This window comes from Megalobrama amblycephala, linkage group LG2, assembly GCF_018812025.1.
Source record: "Megalobrama amblycephala isolate DHTTF-2021 linkage group LG2, ASM1881202v1, whole genome shotgun sequence".
NCBI classification, from domain to species: domain Eukaryota; kingdom Metazoa; phylum Chordata; class Actinopteri; order Cypriniformes; family Xenocyprididae; genus Megalobrama; species Megalobrama amblycephala.
In genome coordinates this window covers 52,272,579-52,294,357 of record NC_063045.1, presented here as the reverse complement: position 1 = coordinate 52,294,357, position 21,779 = coordinate 52,272,579, and the positions used below count along the sequence as shown (strand labels likewise).

At 38.3% G+C, this 21,779-nt stretch overlaps 1 protein-coding gene across 1 annotated transcript in view; it reads right to left on the bottom strand.

Moving 5' to 3' along the window:
- Positions 1-224: 224 nt before the first annotated feature.
- Positions 225-21,779, bottom strand: part of ppm1e (protein phosphatase, Mg2+/Mn2+ dependent, 1E) — a 53,971-nt gene continuing 32,416 nt past the window's right edge. Inside the window, exons 2-7 of the mRNA XM_048180791.1 lie at positions 19,060-19,181; positions 14,500-14,699; positions 7,357-7,545; positions 7,115-7,258; positions 5,709-5,802; positions 225-3,227 (exon numbers count right to left, since the gene is read on the bottom strand). Of these exons, the coding sequence (XP_048036748.1) occupies positions 2,287-3,227; positions 5,709-5,802; positions 7,115-7,258; positions 7,357-7,545; positions 14,500-14,699; positions 19,060-19,181 (1,690 nt within the window). The 3' untranslated portion in view covers positions 225-2,286. The remainder of the gene's footprint in view (positions 3,228-5,708; positions 5,803-7,114; positions 7,259-7,356; positions 7,546-14,499; positions 14,700-19,059; positions 19,182-21,779) is intronic.

Sequence of the window (21,779 nt, the reverse complement as noted above, 5' to 3'; positions counted from 1 at the left end):
AATGAAAGATGCTATATTTAAAACAAAATTAAATTTGAATTAAATTAGGGACAGTAAAACCACTACATTGTATCCTATTTGTGGAAAGATGGTTTTCACATCTTACAAAACGAACGAGGTAAAACATGGGCTATAAAAAGCACATATTATGTGTGCTAAAAACAAACAAACAAATGAATATGACGCCACTTGCTTCTCAATGACTCAACGCAGTCAGGTCAGAATTATGCCTGATTCTTAAGCTGCAATTTATAGACATCACACCATCGAGTAACCAGTTCGTACAGTATACGCTTAAGGAAAAAATAAATAAAAGATGTCTATGAGGTGATTGTGTTCGTCTGAAGTTGTAGTGTCTGAACATGGCTAAAATGGCTTTAATAACCAAGAGCTGTATCATGTCTCTCACCTCAGATATCAGATTTAAGATCTGTACTATTGTTGATCGCAGTCACCTGCTTGCTTCTACACTGGGTTTACGTAAAACTTTAATTATGTGTGTGTGTAAACAGAGGATAGTGTTAACACTCTTTCCACACACACACAAACCAGACTGGACCAGAGAGAGGGTAATGAGAATGAGGAGGAAGCTGGCTGAGAGTAATGAAGGATTCCAATAGGCTGGCTCATATAAGATGAAAGTGGAAGCGTTAATGCAATGTAGTATCTCATATGCTTGAGTGTGTGTTTCTGTTCCAGAACCCAGTGAGCTGTCTAGCTGCCTGCTCCCTACATAGACAGCAGTTTGTGAAACCTCAAAAGTGACTCGATGGACTCTGTGCATAGGCAGTAACACAAATAGCAATGCGCACAAAGGAATTTCAGTAGGGTTTGCTGTCAGCGTGTTGCTTACATAACAACATGACAAGGTACGGTTACATTAGCAAAATTTCAGTTAAATTTTGTAGTGTTGAGACGTATGAAGCACAGCTCACATTTACGTCACTTTCAAACCAAGCAGATTTCCTTTGGTCAACAAGGCGAATTTGCATGACCAACTTTAACATAACCAAATCTGCATGGTGAACTTTTCTGCCCTCGCATGAAACTCCCAATGCGCAAAGTCCTATTGGAATTACTGGATTTCGCTTGCGAAATTTCACCAAGCAATGGTAAATGTGACCGCAACTATTCTCTGATAAGTAAATACATATCACTCACAGATATTGGGTAAAATAGTCTAGGTTTAATTATATTAAACTGTTTTATTCAGTACTTTAATTTCTCTCTTTGATCACAAGGATACATGCAATGCTGCCTTAGAATTTGTCCAAAACAAGGCATCTTTTCCATCTGAAGGGTGCCTTAAAATGCTGTCACTTTAAATCTAAGCAGATGTCTTTTGTTCATCATAGTGAATTCACATGACCAACATAAACATGAGCTTTTTCGCCCTCGCACGAAACTCTCGATCGCGTGGATTCCTATTGAAATGACTGGATCTTGCCCGCTAAAGCCACCTTTCCACCACAGGAACTTGGGGTTTTGTGGTGGTACTCGGTGTGTTTCGACTGCAGGAACCAGGTTCTAAATGAAGTTCTGGGTAAAAATTTCCCCCTCAAAAAGTACCTGCTGGCGAGGTAGTACTTTTTCAAAGTTCTGGAACTTTCGGAGGTGGGACTTGAGCGCAGAACATGCTGATTGGTTGAGTTCACGCAGCATTCTGATTGGTTGAGCGTTTTATTTCAACCACCATTTTTAAAAGACTGTTGCGTGCGTGCAGTAAGAGTTGTTTGCTATTTGAATCAACAATGGAGTTTAAAAAAATACGACCAATGGACCGACGACAAGGTTTGGGTTTTATTATATATTTTTAATCTTATATGCGGAGGATGAAATCCAACTGGAAAGTCGCGCACAGTCCTACGTCACCGGACTTTAATCTTCCCGGTACTTTAGACCGCAATGGAAACGCAGACGGCAAAAGTTCCTGGGACAAATTGTTCTGGGTAATTTCGATGGAAAAGTGGCTTAAATTTCACTGAGCAATGGTAAATGTGATAAGCATAAATATATAACACACACAAATATTGGATAAAATAGTCAGGTTTTAATTATATTAAACCGTTTTTATTTCTCTCGTTTGTCCACCAAGTTTGTCACTATCGCTTCGAATTTGTCCAAAATGAGGTATCTTTCCATCTGAATGGTGCCTTAAAATGCTGCCTATGTGTGCTCACAAGGTTTTGGAACAGAGCGTGAATGTATGTGTGCGTGCGCCCACTGCATGAGTATGTTTCAGCCTCAGGGACAGAGGGCGGCATGACGGGGCAAGGAAGTTGTCGATTAGACCCTTTTGCTGTGGGTTACATGGGGAAAGGCTATCCCAGGCTTCCTCTCTGGGGAGCGGAGAGGATAGGGCACGCTAGGGAAGCAGCTCAGAGGACCGTGGCTTTCTCTGGCCCTCCGAATCAGGCTCTGCGATTCCCTCCTCAGCGGCATGACCTCCAGCCGCCTCTTCCTCCGGCCCTCCTGAGGGAAGAGCGCAGCCACCTCCAGCAATTGTCCATCTGAGGTGGTCTGCGTGTAGGAGGGCACTGTGGGTTTAGGCTGGGGCTTTTGCCTGTAGCCAGTGGGGCCATCCTCTTGGTAGGGACGCCAGGCCGCGCCGGCCCCGCCGTAGCGGGGTATGAAGTCTGGCGTGATGGTTCTCATTGGGGGCAGGCCGGATGAAGCTGGGAGCCTGAAGCAGCCAGTCTCTGCTCGCATGTCCGGCCCCGTGATGCTCAGACTTGTTCTGTCCGTAAACGAATCCATGCGGTCTTCGTAGGCCAGGTCAGCAGGCGCCGAGCACTGTTGTAGTGGCCAGCCGCCCCGGTTCTTTCCTCCGTTCTCCGCCCCTCCATCTTGACACACCAGCTCACTCTGCAAGGCCTCCACTTCCTCATCCTCCTCCTCTCCCGCGTCCTCCACCGGCTCCTCTTCCTGCTGTTCCTCCGGTTCATCTGAGGGTGGGGGCAAACGGGGGTCCCTGAGGAACACCACAATGACCGTGATGTTGTCGCTGGATCCCGCGTCTCGGGCTGAGGCCACTAGCTTGTGGGCCACCATGGAGGTGTCCCCGTTGTTCTCCTGCAAGTGGTCACTGACCACTCGCACGGCTTCATCTGGGTTCACGGTGTCGTAGAAGCCGTCGCAGGCCAGGATCAAGTAGTCCTCGCTGCCGTCCAGGTTGAAGGTGGCGCAGTCTGCATCACCACATATATACGGCTTGTGTTCTGAATCACCTGCACGTACACATACAAATACAGTGAATTACCTGAAAGTGATTAAGTGGATCTCACAAAAAAGAGAATACATTATATTTCAGAAAAGTGGTATATATTTGTAATATACAGATTTTGTATTTTTAAGATACAAGTTTCAAGTTTTTAATGTTGTTTATATGTCTATGTGGTGTTTTTAATGTGCTTTAACCCAAAAATGAAATTTCTGTCATTAATTACTCACCCACATGTCGTTCGAAACCCGTAAGACCTTCGTTCATGTTCGGGACACAAATTAAGATATTTTTTGATGAAATCCACAAGGTTTTTTACCTCCCATAGAAAGCAACGTAATTACCATCATTCAAGGTCCAGAAAAGTAGTAAAGACATTGTTAAAATACTCAACGTGACTACAGTGGTTCAATCTTAATGTTGTTAAACGAGGAGAATTCTTTTTGTGCGCAAAAACAAAACAAAAATAACGACTTCATTCAACAATATCTTCTCTCCCCTTGTCAGTCTTCTATGCTGTTTACATTCAGTGCTTCCATGTTCTACGGCAGAATGCCGACTAATTATTGGCCGGCTCCCGCGTCAGCATCACACACATGTGCCGTGCTGCTCACATGAGCAGCGTCTGCCAATACTGAGCCGGCTTTCGGACATAAACACAGAAGCTCTGCATACGAGTCTGACAGGGTAAAGAAAAAATTGTTGAATAAAGTCGTTATTTTTGTTTTGTTTCTGCACACAAAAAGTATTTGTCGCTTCATTACATTAAGGTTCAACTACTGTAGTCACGTTGATTATTTTAATGATGTTATCCTACTTTTCTGGACTTTGAATGACGGTTGGTTTCAATGGGAGATTAAAAAAATCTCTCGGATTTCATCAAAAATATCTTAATTTGTGTTCTGAAGATGAACGAAGGTCTTACGGGTTTGGAACGACATGAGGGTGAGTAATTAATGATTTCATTTTTGGTTGAACTAATCCTTTAAAACAAATTATGTGCAAATTCATAGGTCAACACTCTTGCTAAATATTTTCTCCTTAAAACTGCAGTGAACCAAAGATGCGGTTTGAAATCGCTGACTACCTTGTAACCAATCACGTCAATGTGTGATCATCAACGAGTGGATCTCTGAACTGGAGTGAGTGAGTGGAGGTGGGGCTAATTTGCATATTTATAGGCAAGGGTATAGAATTATATTCAAGCTATTTTAAAGCATAAAGAATTTTTTTGCATGGAAAAATAAAGTTTAAGTATGTCATTTTGAGTATTAAATGATAAAATTAACGACACGGGGACTTCAAAATCAACAAATTAAAGGCACTACAATGAATACTAGATTTTAAATAAAAATTAGTTTTAGTCAAAAAAAAATAAATCATTAGAATAATGAGATTTTTATAGAATCAGAATTTTGAAAGCAATACTTAGTTGTCATGAAAATAATGCCATAATGCAAAAAAAAGTACTAAAATATGTTTCAATATTTTATTTAAAATCTAATTTCTTATTTTATTCTTTTGATTTTGGAGTGAAATATGACTCGGATGTGTTCTGGACTTTTGTACTTGCAAAAGACCAGTGGCCTAGGCTATGGCAGAATTAGCCTCACTTGTCCTATTTATGAATCAAGAGCTTTAAGGGAATTAAATGCTAGACTGATAGGATTATTTGATAGATTAGCCATCAGCATTTAGAGAGGGAAATGGTTCCTGCGCACGAAGCCGTGAGAACACTGCCTAAGGATTTTGCTGGAGGTCAGTCTTTGTTATTACAGCAACGCTCATTAGCCTGAAAGCTGTAATCTTACACGAGTTAATATACATACTGTAAAGGACACTGATACTGTATCAATAATTTATGGAGGTGATGAAGTCAGAAGTCCAAATAAATTTGTGGTTGGTACGTTTCTCAACTCAAACTACACAGTTGGTCTGATTACACAAGTTTTGAATCAATATTGTTCTTCAAACTTACACAGACTCAGCTACAGATTTACACCAACTGGAAGCTGCAGAATCTGTCTAGATTGATTAAATCGGGTCTGTGCCAGAGTTTCCTTTCTGAAAGATTGTTTCCTTCATACTGAAATCTGTGGTGTGGTGATAAAGGGTTTTTTGCTGTGGCCTGAACATCCTCTTCTAAAAATACGCACACACTGACCTTTAGTTCACTTTAACTTACAAAAGATCCTGTCTAAATAAGTAAATATCTTCAAAGAGCACAAAAGGAAAATCTTTCAAAACCGTCTTAAGGAGTTTTTACCTCTCCGCTGATGCCTTTGGCTTGATTACTGGGCTTTGTGAGTTATTATTCTCTGCTTTAGAACAGTACTGTACGTATTGTAAAAAGCAATACATACAGCAATACAATCTATTTAATTGATTTACGTTAAATAAACCGTTTTCCGTAGCATTTTACAGAGCACAAACAGGGCTGTCAGTTCTGCATGTTAAAATGTATATTGTAATTTTAAAGGTCGCATACCTATGGCTCTTGACACGGACAGGCTGCCGTTCACCCTCCATGTGCCGAACCAGATCACACACCCACCCAGAGCCTCAATCCTCTTTTTCTCATCCTACACACACACACACAAACAAACAAACAAACCAGTCAGTCACAAAGAGTCATCAGCTATAACAGCTAGTATCATTTTCAGTTTAGTGTCAGTTACTAAAACTCTAATTGGCTGAAATGTCAGACTGTGACTTACATACAGTTTCATTATATAGCTAAAGCTCCAAAGACTCGGCTCAACAGATCCACTCTTGGGAGTGCGTTATGTAACACAGCTTTGCTGTCATGTGACTTTTGTTGATTGAATGGGTTGTGAAGGACATCCCTCATAAAGAGCTGGAATTCTCGGGTAAAAATGAAGGTCATATGCAAAAAATCTAGGATTGAACTAGGACCAATTTTTTGGCAATTCGATACTTGTTTCCCACTATATTAAATTAAATAAAATTCATAATAAATGTGACCCTGGACCACAAAACCAGTCATAGGTTGCACAGGTATATTTGTAGTAATAGCTAACAATACACTGTATGGGTCAAAATTATCTATTTTTCTTTTATGCCACAAATCATTAGGATATTAAGTAAAGATTATGTTCCATTAAGATATTTTGTAAATTTCCTACCGTAAATATATAAAAAATTTATTATTGTGAGTGGATATGCATTGCTAAGGACTTCATTTGGACAACTTTGAATGTGATTTTCTCAATATTAAGATTTTTTTGCACCCTCAGATTCCAGATTTTCAAATATTGTCCTATCCTAACAAACCATACATTAATGGTATGACTTATGACTGGTTTCATGGTCCAGGGTCACAAATAATATTAATATTTATTTTATATTTATTTAATTTATATTTAATTTATACCAATTCATTTATCTGAATTAATTTGATCAAAAACAATAAAAATATAGTAATATTGTGAAATATTATTACAATTTAAAAAAACAAACAAAAAAAAACACGTTTGTCTATTTTAACATATTTTACAATGCAAGTTATTCCTGTGATGGCAAAGCTGAATTTTCTTCAGTGTCACATGATCCTTCAGAAATCATTCTAATTTGCTGATTTGGTGCTCAAGAAACATTTATTATCATCAATGTTGAAAACGGTTTTGTGTAACCATTTTTTCAGGATTATTTAATGAATAGAAAGTTAAAAAGAAAAATCTTTTGTAGCATTATAAATGTCTTTACTGCCACTTCAATACATACTGAGCGGTTTAATGCATCCTTACTGAATAAAGGTGTTTTTTAAAAAAAGAAGTTTTGAACTGTAGTGTACTGTATATCAATTAAATATATATAAAATGAAAAATAATGTACAATACAAAAAAATAGCTTAGAGTGTCCAGTCTTTCTCACCTCTCTGTCTGGTTTGTGTGGTTTCATCAGCTCCACCGGTTGACCTCTCCTCACCATCATGACCTGTGAGTCGCCTAGCCAGGCCACGTACAGTGTACGACCCCTCAGAAAGGTCACGACCCCTGTGGTGCCACAGCGAAGGTTCTGTTCCAAACACAAGGATGCATACAGATGTTGTCAGTGCACAAACGGCTGATAGGACCACCTTGATGTCTGACTGTGTTTATAGGGAAGGAACTCACCTCACGTGATGCCTTCTGTATGAATCGCTTATCTGTCAGTTTGAAGGAGTGACACAGGGCCTCTATCGGATCCTGACTGAACATTTCCTGTCTGACCAGGTTAACGTGTAGGTGATTGGCGGCGTAAATGGCAGCGTCCACCCCGCCGTGACCATCAAACACGGCGAAAAATGCCTGCTCTTCCTGATCCTAAACACATGATTTTGTTGTTAGCTTTACCTCATAAAATGACTGCGACAATAATTAAACTTTGTCTCTAACTTTCATATAATTTATTTCATGATTCACAATATTGTGTTAGTCACTCGCTATACTGAAATAAAATTTTCTGTTGTTCAGAAAATATGCCACATAAAAGATCTCATAATCCATTCTTAATTGAAATAAATCCCTATAAACGTCTCTCAAAACAAAAACGTGCCAACCTCTGGCATCCAACAGATCAGAAGCTGTTCGCTTAATCAACTGCAGTGAACATGGCTAAATGAAATATTACACATGAGAAATATATGCAAATCAAATGTTGGTGTTTCCTCTTGTTGATCGGTTTTAATTATCAGCAGCTTACGAATTATTAAATGGCTTAGTTCCGTAGCAGGGCTGGTCAAACGGGATAAGCTCTCATTGGTATAAATAAGGATTTCATTATGAAAGACTCCTTGAGCTGCCATTATTGTGACTGTGTCTGCGCTGCACCCAAGAAGCTCTAGACAAATTGAAAATGCTCCCATTTTAATCAACAAGGTTTGTATGACATGTGGATGCAGCTATTTTGAATTTAATTGATGCGATATATGCAATAAATGTTGTTATTCTGTATATTAAAATATTTTAACAGACATTTTTTAACTACTGCAAAATATGAGTAAAGTAAATAATTCGGTCCCACTTTATATTCAGTGGTCTTAACTACTATTTACTTAGATAAAAAAAAAAGTAAAATGTACTTATTGTGTTTATATTGTATTGCAAAACACTTGTGCTGCTTTTGAGGTGGGATTCAGATAAGGTTAAGGTTAGGTTTGGTGGTATGGTTAGGTTTAAGGGTGGGTTAAAGGGTTAGTTTACCCAAAAATAAAAATTCAGTCATTAATCACTAACCCTCATGTCATTCCACACCCGTAAGACCTTCGTTCATCTTCGGAAGACAAATTAAAGGTCCCGTTTTTCGTGTTTTTTTGAAGCTTTGATTGTGTTTATAGTGTGCAATATAACATGTGTTCATGTTTCGCGTGTAAAAAAACACAGTATTTTTCACATAATTTACTTATCTGTATACCGCTGTTTCCACTGTCATAAAAACGGGCTGATGACTTCCTTGTTCTATGAAGTCCCTCCTTCAGAAATACGTAACGAGTTCTGATTGTGCCAGCGGTTCCTGTGTTGTGATTCGACAGCTCTGAGCGCACCGTGCCCGGAAAAGTCACGCCTCTTACCATAACGTGGAGATGCACGCGCTCAGTATTATTGTAAACATGTCTTTAATTTTACCTATCAATTTGAGCCGGAATCAGACCCGGTGATTGGACTGCGGGATGAAAATAACAGCGTTTCGACGACATGGCGACAAACACACTCTACAAACGCAACTCTTGTGTATTCCTGTGGGCGGAGGTTAGTCAAAAAACTGTTTTAGTGACGTCATTAAAGAAGGAAGTAGAGGGATGTAGTCCAAACTGGCCGTTCGATGTAGGCGACTTCTGTTAAATAAAATATCTCGCTTGGCATTGAACTTTGAGCTTTAAAATTTTACAGATTTTATTTATACTCTAACAACAACATTACACACTAACTAAAGTTTGAAACATGGGATCACGAAGAACGGGACCTTTAAGATATTTTTGATGAAATCCGATGGCTCAGTGAGGCCTGCATTGCCAGCAAGATCATTTGCTTTTTCAATGCCCAGGAAGGTACTAAAAACATTTAAAACAGTTCAAGTGTCTACAGTGGTTCAACCTTAATGTTATAAAGCGACGAGAATACTTTTTGTGCACTAAAAAATGACTTTATTCAGCAATATCTAGTGATAGGGGATTTCAAAACACTGCTTCATGAAGCTTCGAAGCTTTACAAATCTTTTGTTTCAAATCAGTGGTTCAGAGCAGCAAAATAACGTGATTTCAGTGAACAAGGCTTAGTTACATCATAAGTTATTCAAAATTTCAATAATTAATGTGACTTTGGCAGTTTGATTCGCGCTCTGAACCACTGATTCGAAACAAAAGATTCGTAAAGCTTCGAAGCTTCATAAAGCAGTGTTGTGAAATCGCCCATCACAAGATATTGTTGAATAATGTCGCTTTTTTTTTTTTTTTTTGGTGCACAAAAAGTATTCTTGTCGCTTTATAACATTAAGGTTGAACCACTGTAGTCACATGAACTGTTTTAAATATGTCTTTAGTAGCTTTCTGGGCATTGAAAAAGGAAATTATCTTGCTGGCAATGCAGGCCTCACTGAGCCATTGGATTTTATCAAAAATATATTAATTTGTGTTCCGAAGATGAATGAAGGTCTTACGAGAGTAGAACGACATGAGGGTGAGTAATTAATGACAGAATTTTCATTTTTGGGTGAACTAACCCTTTAAGGTGTAAGTGAAGGTTCAACAGTGTAAATATAGATGTAATTACAGAAATTAATTACAGATGTAATTACATGCAACTATTTTTTAAAATAAGTAAAATGTAAAAACGTGTATGTACACAATAAGTGCATTGTATCAAATGATTTATTTAAATGTAAGTACATAGTAATTAAAGACACCTAATATAAAGTTGGACCAACCATTCAATTATGTTCTAGTTTTGTCAAGTCGCTTACACAGAACAGCACTGATAGAACAACAACTATGTTTAAGTCTCTCGCTCTCTGAATGATGTCCACTTATGGCCTAGACTGGTCTCTGATCTGTTTCTGCCTAAGGCAAAGAGATGTTAGTGTTCGCCAATAATACCAGTAAAAGCCCAGCATTTATCTACAAATGCCTAGCAGATGTGAAGAACCGCCTCAGAGTCTATGAGTGCAGTGTGGTACAGGGAAGAGCGTATTGCCATCATAACGGAATATTCTTTAGGGAGGGTCTGTTTCATGCTACAGTGGATGGCTTGCAACAATGTCTGCTCTTATTAGAGGAAGAATAACCCACACATCTCATCCCAAGCATCAAGTAGATCTGGACGTGAGACGGCAAATCTGCCTGCACTTATTGCTTTCCGGTGACAGAGCACATTCGCGCTCAACTGGAAATTACACTGGCAATCAGGAAAGAAATTACATAATGCTGTTTCTTCAGGGATGTTACATTCAACACAATTCTATTATGATGAAAAGTGATGCTAAGTGTATCGGTGCTTTAGCATATACAGTACCTAGACTCACATTTGTGAGAGTGATTTGTTAAGGCATGGAAGGCTCAGCAGAGGCCTTATCGTGAGTTTTTGATGAAAAACAATCATGAGCTGTTGACAGTCTTAGATGTTAGATGCCTTTGAATTTGCCTGTGGGTTGGAGCTGTGGCTTAGCAACTTGCGTAGATCCTCAGACACATTAAGCCCTGGTGCTCATGTGAGCATTGCAGGTTTAAATCTGTCTCGTAACATTTCCTGTTGTTAAATTCTCTTCTCTTCATCAAAAAGGCCATAAAAATAAACTTTAGACAAGAATTTACCCTTTGCCCTATACCACGGATAAGATGCCCCTACTATCTGACAGATATTCCTGAAATAGGTGTCCTGAGAAATTATATTTGTCTCTGTGACAGAACAGAAATCTTGGATTATTTTGTGTTTATTATACATTGCCATTTAAAAGTTTGTGGTCTGTAAGATTGTTTAATGTTTTTAAAAGAAGTCTCTTAAATTCACCAAGGCTGCATTTATATACACTGCTCAAAAAAATTTAAGGAACCCTTTTTAATCAGAGAATAGCATCAAGTCAGTTAAACTCCTGGGATATTGATCTGGTCGGTTAAGTAGCAGAGGGGGTTGTTAATCAGTTTCAGCTGCTTTGGTGTTAATGAAATTAACAAGAGGTACACTAGATAGGCAACAATGAGACGACCCCCAAAACAGAAATGGTTTTACAGGTGGAGGCCACTGACATTTTTTTCCTACTCATCTTTTCTGACTGTTTTTCACTTGTTTTGCATTTGGCTAGGGTCAGTGTCACTACTGGTAGCATGAGTCGATACCTGGACCCTACAGAGGTTGCACAGGCAGTCCAGCTCCTCCAGGATGGCACATCAATATGCCATTGCCAGAAGGTTTGCTGTGTCTCCCAGCACAGTCTCAAGAGCATGGATGAGATTCCAGGAGACAGGCAGTTACTCTAGGAGAGCTGGACAAGGCCGTAGAAGGTCCTTTACCCATCAGCAGGACCGGTATCTGCTCCTTTGTGCAAGGAGGAACAGGATGAGCACTGCCAGAGCCCTACAAAGTGACCTCCAGCAGGCCACTGGTGTGAATGTCTCTGACCAAACAATCAGAAACAGACTTCATGAGGGTGGCCTGAGGGCCCGACGTCCTCTAGTGGGCCCTGTACTCACTGCCCGGCACCGTGGAGCTCGATTGGCATTTGCCATTGAACACCAGAATTGGCAGGTCCGCCACTGGCGCCCTGTGCCTTTCAGATGAGAGCAGGTTCACCCTAAGCACGTGACAGACGTGAAAGGGTCTGGAGAAGCCATGGAGAACATTATGCTGCCTGTAACAGCATGACCAGTTTGGTGGTGGGTCAGTGATGATCTGGGGAGGCATATCCATGGAGGGACGCACAGACTGTCATTAGTTATCGGGATGAAATCCTTGGACCCATTGTCAGACCCTACGCTGGTGCAGTGGGTCCTGGGTTCCTCCTGGTGCACGACAATGCCCGGCCTCATGTGGCGAAAGTATGCAGGCAGTTCCTGGAGGATGAAGGAACGCTCGCCTGACCTAAATCCAATAGAACACCTCTGGGACATTATGTTTCGGTCCATCTGACGCCGCCAGGTTGCACCTCAGACTGTCCAGGAGCTCAGTGATGCCCTGGTCCAGATCTGGGAGGAAATACCCCAGGACACCATCCGTCGTCTCTGTAGGAGCATGCCCCGACATTGTCAGACATGCATACAAGCACGTGGGGGCCATACAAACTACTGAGTACCATTTTGAGTTGCTGCAATGAAATTTCAGCAAAATGGACTAGCCTGCTGCATCATTTTTTCACTTTGATTTTTGGGGTGTCTTTGAATTCAGTCCTCTGTAGGTTTTCCATCAAACGATGTGGCATCCTTTCATTCCTAACACATTAGCCAGTCTATATCAGTATAGATATCCAGCATATTTTACCCTATTGAGACCTGAAGTGTTCCTTTAATTTTTTTAGCAGTGTATATTATATTATATATATATATATATATATATATATATATATATATATATATATATATATATATAAATTAGATTGTTGTGGAAAAGTTCATTTATTTCAGTTATTCAACTCAAATTGTGGAACTCGTGTATTAAATAAATTCAATGCACACAGAGCCCCATGGGCCTCATTTTGCATGAATTACTGCATTAATGCGGCGTGGCATGGAGGCAGTCAGCCTGTGGCACTGCTCAGGTGTAATGGAAGCCCAGGTTGCTTTGATAGCGGCCTTCAGGTCATCTGCATTGTTGGGTCTGGTGTCTCTTCCTCTCGATTCCTCTTGACAATACCCCATAGATTCTCTATGGGGTTCAGGTCAGGCGAGTTTGCTGGCCAATCAAGCACAGTAACACCACGGTCATTGAACCAGCTTTTAATACCTTTGGCACTGTGTGCAGGTGTCAAGTCCTGCTGGAAAATGAAACCAGCATCTCCATAAAGCTTGTCAGCAGAAGGAAGCATGAAGTGCTCTAAAACTTCCTGGTATACGGCTGCGTTGACTGTGGACTTAAGAAAACACAATGGAACAACACCAGCAGATGACATGGCAGCCCAAACAATCACTGACTGTGGAAACTTCACACTGGACTTCAAGCAACATGGTTTCTGTGCCTCTCCACTCTTCGTCCAGACTCTGGGACCTTGATTTCCAAATGAATTGCAAAATTTACTTTCATCTGAAAAAAGGACTTTGGACCACTGAGCAACAGTCTAGTTCTTTTTCTCCTTAGCCCAGGTAAGACGCTTCTGACGTTGTCTTTGGTTCAGAAGTGGCTTGGTACATGGAATGTGACAGTTGTAGCGCATCTCCTGAAAACATCTGTGTGTGGTGGCTCTTGATGCACTGACTCCAGCTTCAGTCCACTCCTTTTGAAGCTCTCCTAAGTTCTTAAATCAGCTTCGCCTGACAATCTTCTCAAGCCTACCACACTTTTCCCTTCCAGACAGCTTTCCATGAATATGCTTTGGCACAGCACTCTGCGAACAGCCAGCTCTTTCAGCAATGACTCTCTGTGGCTTACCCTCATTGTAGAGGGTCTTGATGATCGTCTTCTGGACAACTGTCAAGTCAGCAGACTTCCCCATGACTGCTGTTGGGATTACTGACCTAAACCCAGTATTTATATCCTGAGAATGGTAATTTAATAGAACTTGAAATTAAATATACTAATAATTTGAGATACTTATTTTTTTATTTTGATGAGCAGCAAGCTGTAATCATCAAAATGAAAACTAAAAAGGCTGGAAATATTTTACTTCATGTCTGATAAATCTAGAATATATTTAAGTTTTACTTTTTGAATTAAATTACAGAAAAAAAATAACTTTTTAATGATATTCTAATTTATTGAGATGCACCTAGTGTCACATTCAGTGTCACATGAGCCTTCAAAAATAATTCTAATACACTGATTTCCTGCTTTAGAAACATTTCTCATTATTATCAATGTTGAAAAACAGTTGTGCTACTTAATATTAATAATCATGATACTCCTTTTCTGGATTCTTTGATGAATAGAAACTTAAAATGATCAGCATTTATTTAAATTGTAAATATTTTATAACACTGTAAAAGTCTTTACTGTCACTTTTGATCAATTTAATGCATCCTTGCTGAATAAATGTATTAATTTCATTAAAAAAAAAAATCTTACTGACACCAAACTTTCAAATGGTAGTGTATATTATTAAAAACAAAAGGTCATTCAAAGTCACGATCAAGGTCATACCTGTAGATTGAAGAGCGTGTTGAAGTCAGGAATGACGACATGTTTGTCTTCCATCTTTCGACGCATGTTTTTAATAGCATGGATGGAGGTCTCGTAGTATGGCAAGTGGCGGCGGCGATACGGGAACTCTTTTAGCCATTGACAGCACGTCTCACACAGCTTATTAAAGATCAGCCGTGCCAGCTTCACCGAATCAATCTCTGCCAAGGCAAATGACATGTTACATGTTACACATGCTAACACAAACACTTTGCTTTGATTCATGATGACTAAGCAGCCATTGTTTCTTATGTCACAACACTGTAAAAAAAAAAAAAAAAAAAACACATACATGCACCATACGCAAACAGACAGTGCTGTTTTTTGCTCACAAGCCAAACAGATTTGACTGTAATATCGTATTGGAAAGGAAGAGTGCATGAGCTGCTGATTAAATGCACAGTGGAAGCGGAATTGAGGACAGTGAGCAAAAGAGGCCATCTGCCAACTGAGAAAGAGAGAGAGAGAGAGAGAGAGGAGTTGACTGGTTAATGATGATGGGATTGTTCCAGCTCTGCTCTCTATGGACTAAAGCTGACGTTCCTTCGTTCTGTGAAGTTCGATATCAGTATGTCTGAAACATGCTCTCCCGTCTATATGCTGCTTTTTATGTTCTCAAAGCTTTTCAGACAGTAATACGAAGCATTCGATGCACAACGAACCAGTTTGTTTTCTTGTTTTAAATAGGTTGTGTATTGAAACATGCCTATAGCCTATGGGGATACAGTTCACTCAAATATGAACATCCTCATGTTTTTACAAACCCACATTTTAAAAAAGGGTGAGATGCATCGTGTCAGGTCAGATGTAAGTGACACCAACTGCTGTCAGTTCTTATGTCTCTCATATCAATGCACCAAATATTCAGCAGTGTAAATAGGATTCAAAAGTTACAGACTTAAATCTTGCTACATCAAGTTGTTGTATGACTTCAAAAGACTTGTAATATAGCATATGAGAACTACTTTTATGGTGCTTTTTAAAAATGTTTAGTCTTCTGTTCACATAAATATCTATATCGAGATTTTTCAAATTTATTTTCATGTTATGGCCGATATTAAAATTCTAGATTGTCTAAATAAATTAAAAGGTAAAGCATTTAAAACTGAAATTATTTTATATGCTGTTCAAAAAATGTGTTATTAAAAAGTTTTATATGTGACAAGTGAATTTAGGCATCACAACATTGTAATATACAGTATGAAAATGAATATTTATTTTAAGATATGCTAAAGATTACATTTAACAGTGTTAGATAAAGCTGTTGTATGACTTCAAAAGGAATTTAGCCTCTAAGTTGTAAGAACTATTAACTACTTTTATGGTGCTTTGAGCTTTTTAGTCTTATTTGCATTCATTGTATGGAAAAGTGCAGCATGGACATTCTTTAAAACATCTTTTTTATGGTTTTGAAGAAAGAAAGTCATGCAGGTTTGGAAAAACACGAGGGCGAGTAAATTTTGTATGTGTTCAAAAACTCTAAAAGTATCATTGGCAATCAAATTATTTGTTTCTCAAGCTCATAAAATGTTGCTGAAAGAGTTTGCATGCCAAAACTTATGGCAAAGTCCCAGATTTGCTTAATGGAGTGTCTGTTTATATGAATAATTTTGTGACATGTTTTTCAAAGGCAGTATTTCCTCTTCCTTTTTGTCCATCAATCCGCCTCAGTGCTGCTTTTGACAGATGTATTTATCACTGTGTGGACAAAGAGGCCTTTTAGATTGTTTGATGGTTGTAAAAGTAGACATTACATGCTCTTTCCTCTTCCCTTATCCTTTTAGATGCTCTCTCTCTCTCTCTCTCTCTTGCTCTACATCTTGTCTCCGTGGGCATGGAGTCTAAATTTAATCTGCCATCTCAGAGCTGCACTGGTGAACAGTATGTACTGCCTTTGCCCTGAGCAGACGTCTGTCTGCCGCCCAGTGTACTGATGTCAGTCGTTTCCACTGCTTCGACTTACACTGAATATACTCTCTGCTCCTGGAATGGGTCACGTCATGTAGGCCTGTTTAAAGGACCATACCTCCCGTGAAACCCTTGATTAACTGTCCCGGCTGAGGAAACCCAGACTCGGCTCAAGTGGAGTTCTCGAGCTCTGACGTATTTTTGAACAGTGCTTAAACTCAACGCAGATTGCGGTCCATCTGGCCTTATAAATCTACAGTCCACTCAGGAAAGTGTCTGGGATTAGTGTGCTGTGTGAATGTCTGCGCTAACTCATGACGGCAATAGTTGGATGTGAACCACAGAGAACTATTTCAGCCTTCAAACGTTAAAATAAATAAATAAAAATTACATACTTTTTTGTCGAAAAAAATATCAATAACTACATATGGCAGAACAACAATGTTAAAAATAGTTATTTTTCATTTTTAATTTATTTAGACAAAGTATAGAATTTTAATAGGTATTTAATTTATGTTTGTTTTTTTTTACTGTTTTTATGTCAGGCGGTACAACCAAATAGTTGTATGTATACACTGTAGTTGTACCACCTGACACAAGTGTACCAACCTACCCATTCTTGAAATTAGCAGTTTTACCAGTATTTGAGAGAGATCTACAAAACTTTTCACCCTTCCACAAGGATCAGTTGGGGTCCTCCAGATGATGCATTATCATGTTTACTGTTATTACATTGTAAATTCATTATAAAAGAGCCATGTTTGCAGTTGTGAAACCCTGACACTTGAGAATATACAAATTGCTGGACAAAAGTTTTTCATCTCAACAGTTTTAAAACTACTGATACTTATAAAATTTGTTTATATGAAAGGTTTTAAAACTTAAAATGATGCCATAGTTTTTCATTTTTTATTACTAAGACACCATTTCTCATCTGTTCATTTGTTCGGACAGTTGCACCACCTGACAATTGTACTAAAAATGAATTTAAACTAAATAGTTTTTTTATAGAATAAAGTGATATATGTCATGAATTTATCAAATTATTTTAAAAGGAAATAATGCATTTGGACACAAAAACATCCACACGTCATGTCATTGTCCCTTATTTATTCATACATACTATATATTATAATGATAATTATTTTCATATTATGGTTGATGTTAAAACGATATTGTCTACATTGTCTTAGTGTTGTCAAAAGTACAGACCACGATACCAAGTGGGTACTGAAATTTAAAAAATGTGACGCTTTGAGCACTGTCGAGTGGATTCGTAAACACCTCTGATTGGCCATTGTGTTCACGAGCTCATCAGATATGTCTGTGATTGGCTACAATGATCAACACATGGGAGCATTTGAAAGCACACGAAAGTGTTTGAATTTGAAAGCGGGAGCGTTTAAAAGCAGGCGGTCCGCTGATAGACGCCTCCTTTCAAATGCTCCCGTGTGTATCTGTGTAAGCACGTGGTGAAGAGCGTCATTGATGTCTATTTACAACAACATGTTTTTGAAGCATTGATCATTGTAGTCAATCACAGACATATCTGATGAGCTCGTGAACACAATGGCCAATCAGAGGTGTTTAGGGACAGCGCTCAAAGAGTCACATTTTTAAAATTACTGACGGTCGGCGGTCGGTGCTTTTGACAACACTAGTCTAAATAAATGAAAAGTATAACACTAAAAACTAAAGTCAATAGTTTTAAAAGCTAGAGATGAATTTAGCCATCACAATATTATAATGTACAGTAAGAAAAATGTATATTCATTTTGATATTTGCTGAAGATTACATCTAAAATTTTTACGATTTATTATTTGTGTTTTTTTAAATATAAGGTAATCTAAATGTAAAAATAAAGACATCTGGCATGTACAATTAAATGTAATATTAAATGATACACATAAATTTTAAAAATCTTAAATATAGGCTGATAACAGATATGAACTGATATATTGTACATCCCTAACCTCATACACATCAACATTTGCATATCAGGCAGTATCTGTTGTGACATCCTTTCAGTTTACAGTTATTGCGACAGAAAGGGTCTTGATGGCGAGAGCCAAGGGAAGGGGGAAATTAATCAGATCGGACATGATATCACAACAAAAAGAGGTGTTTGACATTCAAATATAAATCGATCTTCGAAGCTCCATTAGACATGGTATTAAAGGCGACACAAGCTCTCCTTTCAACACCAGCCAAAACTGTGGCACATTAGCAGCCGTTCCCACCTCAAATTCCTTTGCCATTTCAATTCGAATATAGAAAGATAAGAAAGCTATTCAGGCCACCGTTAAGTTAGTAAGTGACCTAAATTTGCAGTTGAATAGGAGGCTTAAAATTGTGCAGAATGGCCTACATTCGGATCAAATATTACGTGATCTCTACTCGATAGCAAGACTTCAATACAGATCCAACTCATTCTCTGGATTTATTGACTCTGCATGACTTCAGATGGGTCACGAGTGTCAAAAAAACCACAATGAAGCAACGCTAGACTTGTCACGTTTAAAAATAAGACTTCAGGCTCTAAGTTATCCTCTTTTATAAATCCAGTCTTTTCAGTTTACGTTTTTGTGATGCAGTTTTTATGGGTCACTCACGAGGCAGCGTGTCTGTTCCGTCCTCCACACTCTTGTTGAGATGGTACCCAGAGAGATCGCTTTGCAGGATACTGTCTGCTGTACCACGGGCCAGAGCTGCCGCCAAGGAGAAAGGGCAGTTACTGTGAAAGAGAGATGAGAAGAGAAAAAGGAAGAGAGCTTTAAAACATCTGCTGAGTAGATCACGGAAACATTATGCAAAGGAGCGCTGTCAGGATTTGATTCAATTTTTCCTTCATTTTTTCTTTTCTCAGCACCAGAGCGAGCGCTCGTTTAACCACGAGACGATGAGTAGTAGGAGTGCATCAAAAAAAACCTCTTTGCAAACAGAATGGGTGAACTGTTCCTTTAAAAAAGCTTATGGAGGGGAACAAGGGTAAAAGGCTGAACTGTAAGTGTTAAAGCCTGGCTTTTTAACTACTGATGTGAATATCCTTTTAGGGCTTGTCGCTCTGATGGATTGAGAGAGTGAGGAGAGGCACTCTAAAACTAGCATGACCCAAATCCACTTCAGTACTCTGCCGTGCCGAGAGCCGAGACCCTGCTGGATCACTGAAAATAAATACAACTGCACATTATGAAATCAAGAGTCGACACTTAAAGACAAGCCCCGTCATCCCCATAAGAGGATTTCATAAGAGATGATCGTGGAATTCTCATCCAAACAGCAGGGATCTCCCCATTAAATGACTTGACAATGATTTTTAAGATAAGGACCAGAAATTCTAGATTTTACATGACATTTTGACATTTTGACATGATTGATGCTGCAGATTTTGCATCTAATTAAGAGTTGAAATGCACATTTCAAGACCTGTATGTGACCGGTTTTGACTGTGAATACATATACAGATACATACACACTACTGTTTAAAAGTTTGGGGTTGGGATTTTTTTTAATGCTGTTTGAAATAAGTCTTATGCTCCCAAGGCTGCATTTATTTGATCAAAAATACAGTAAAACAGCAATTGTGATGTCTATGTTCAGTTTTGATTTCATTTCAATATGTTCCTGTTTTGCCTGCCTTAGTTCTCTAGTTAGTTTCCCTGGTTGTTAATCAGTTCCCACATTTGTTCCGTTTAATCATTAATTTTGTCAATGTTAATGTGGCTGTGTTCAGATATTCTCCTGCGATCTCACTGAGTGTTCCGTTTTGAATTTATTAAAGACTGTTTTTGTTTCTCAACTCCTTCTGCACTTTATTACGCCCACATGTGACAGCAATATTGTGAAATATTATCACAATTTAAAATAACTTTTTTATTTTTATATACACTATCCGGCCAAAAAAAAAAAAAAGAGTCGTTGTTTGGATTTAAATAGGCAAATGCTTGAGAGTCTATGACTGGATCATTATTGCAGTGATTATTATGTTTCTAGCATGTTATATGTTTGGCAACAGTTCTTTTAACCCTTAAAGATGGAGTGAGAAGCTTTTCATTTCTTAAACAACCATGTAGAAAGACACATCATGGCCATATTCCAGGATGACAATGTCAAGATTTACAGTCAAACCAAAATTTATTCAGACACCTTGAACATTTCATTCATTATTACAGTTTATTCACTATAGTTTAAAAAAATGGTCTCAGATTTCAGAGATAAACTGTCAGAAAAAAATTTATCTTAATTATGTCAGATAACACTTAAGCAAAACATGATAAGGTCAAAGTGTCTGAATAATTTTTGGTTCCAAATTATTATCAATTTTACTGGTAGTCCACTGTATGAAGAATTTTTGGGTATAATATGTCACACTTACTTTATTTTGCTATCCTCACGTACATAAATGAACTATAGTGTCCTGCACCCACTAGTAAAAATATATCAAAAATATCAAAAATGTCTGGGAGGGAGCATGAAGAATCATTTTCACACATGAACTGGCACATATGAGTCCAGACCTTATATTCTTGACATTTCTTGACAGCCTGATAAATCTTGACATTTTCATCCTGGAATATGGCCATGATGTGTCTTCTTACATGGTTGTTTAATCCAGAAATTAAGAAAAAAAGAAGACTGTTTAATTATTGCTTGTCCATTAAATAATAAAAATAAAAATGGATAAACAAGTGCAGTTTCTAACTGTGGAATGGAACAATTATCTGGCTAGAAGAACATTTATCTCAGTGAATAAATATGCCACAGAAATCTTCTAAACGTGTGTCTTGGACAGTGTCAATGTGCCATTCCCATCCACCCTCTGTCTGTGAGGGGCTTCAGCAGCGTTTGCCAACATTCTGTTGAATTAATAGCTTCAGCTGTGGCCTGATGGGAAAGGATAACAGAGCCATCCAATAATGTGATGTCCTAATCCCCAAAACATTTATTATGACGCGCTCAATTTATGAACGATGGTCCATAATGAATTAAAGAAAATTGATAGATGTTTTACATAAAAGAAGCTGGATGAAATTAAACAATTTAATTCAAAATCTTTTTTTTCTTCTCAAAGTTTATCGTAACACTTTCTATGAATCCTGTATATATAATGCATTTTAAAGGTTCTAAATGTTCAATTATAATGCCATATAATACATGTTGTATGTTGTCATCTATACCATTATAATACTTACATATTTTTGGTTACACCCACAACATGTAGAATATAAAGTATGAGCAACCCAAAACTTACATCAAGGTGTAAACACAAATAAGTATTAAGACAATATAACAAAAAAATGAGGCATTATATCTTAATAATGCATTAAAATGC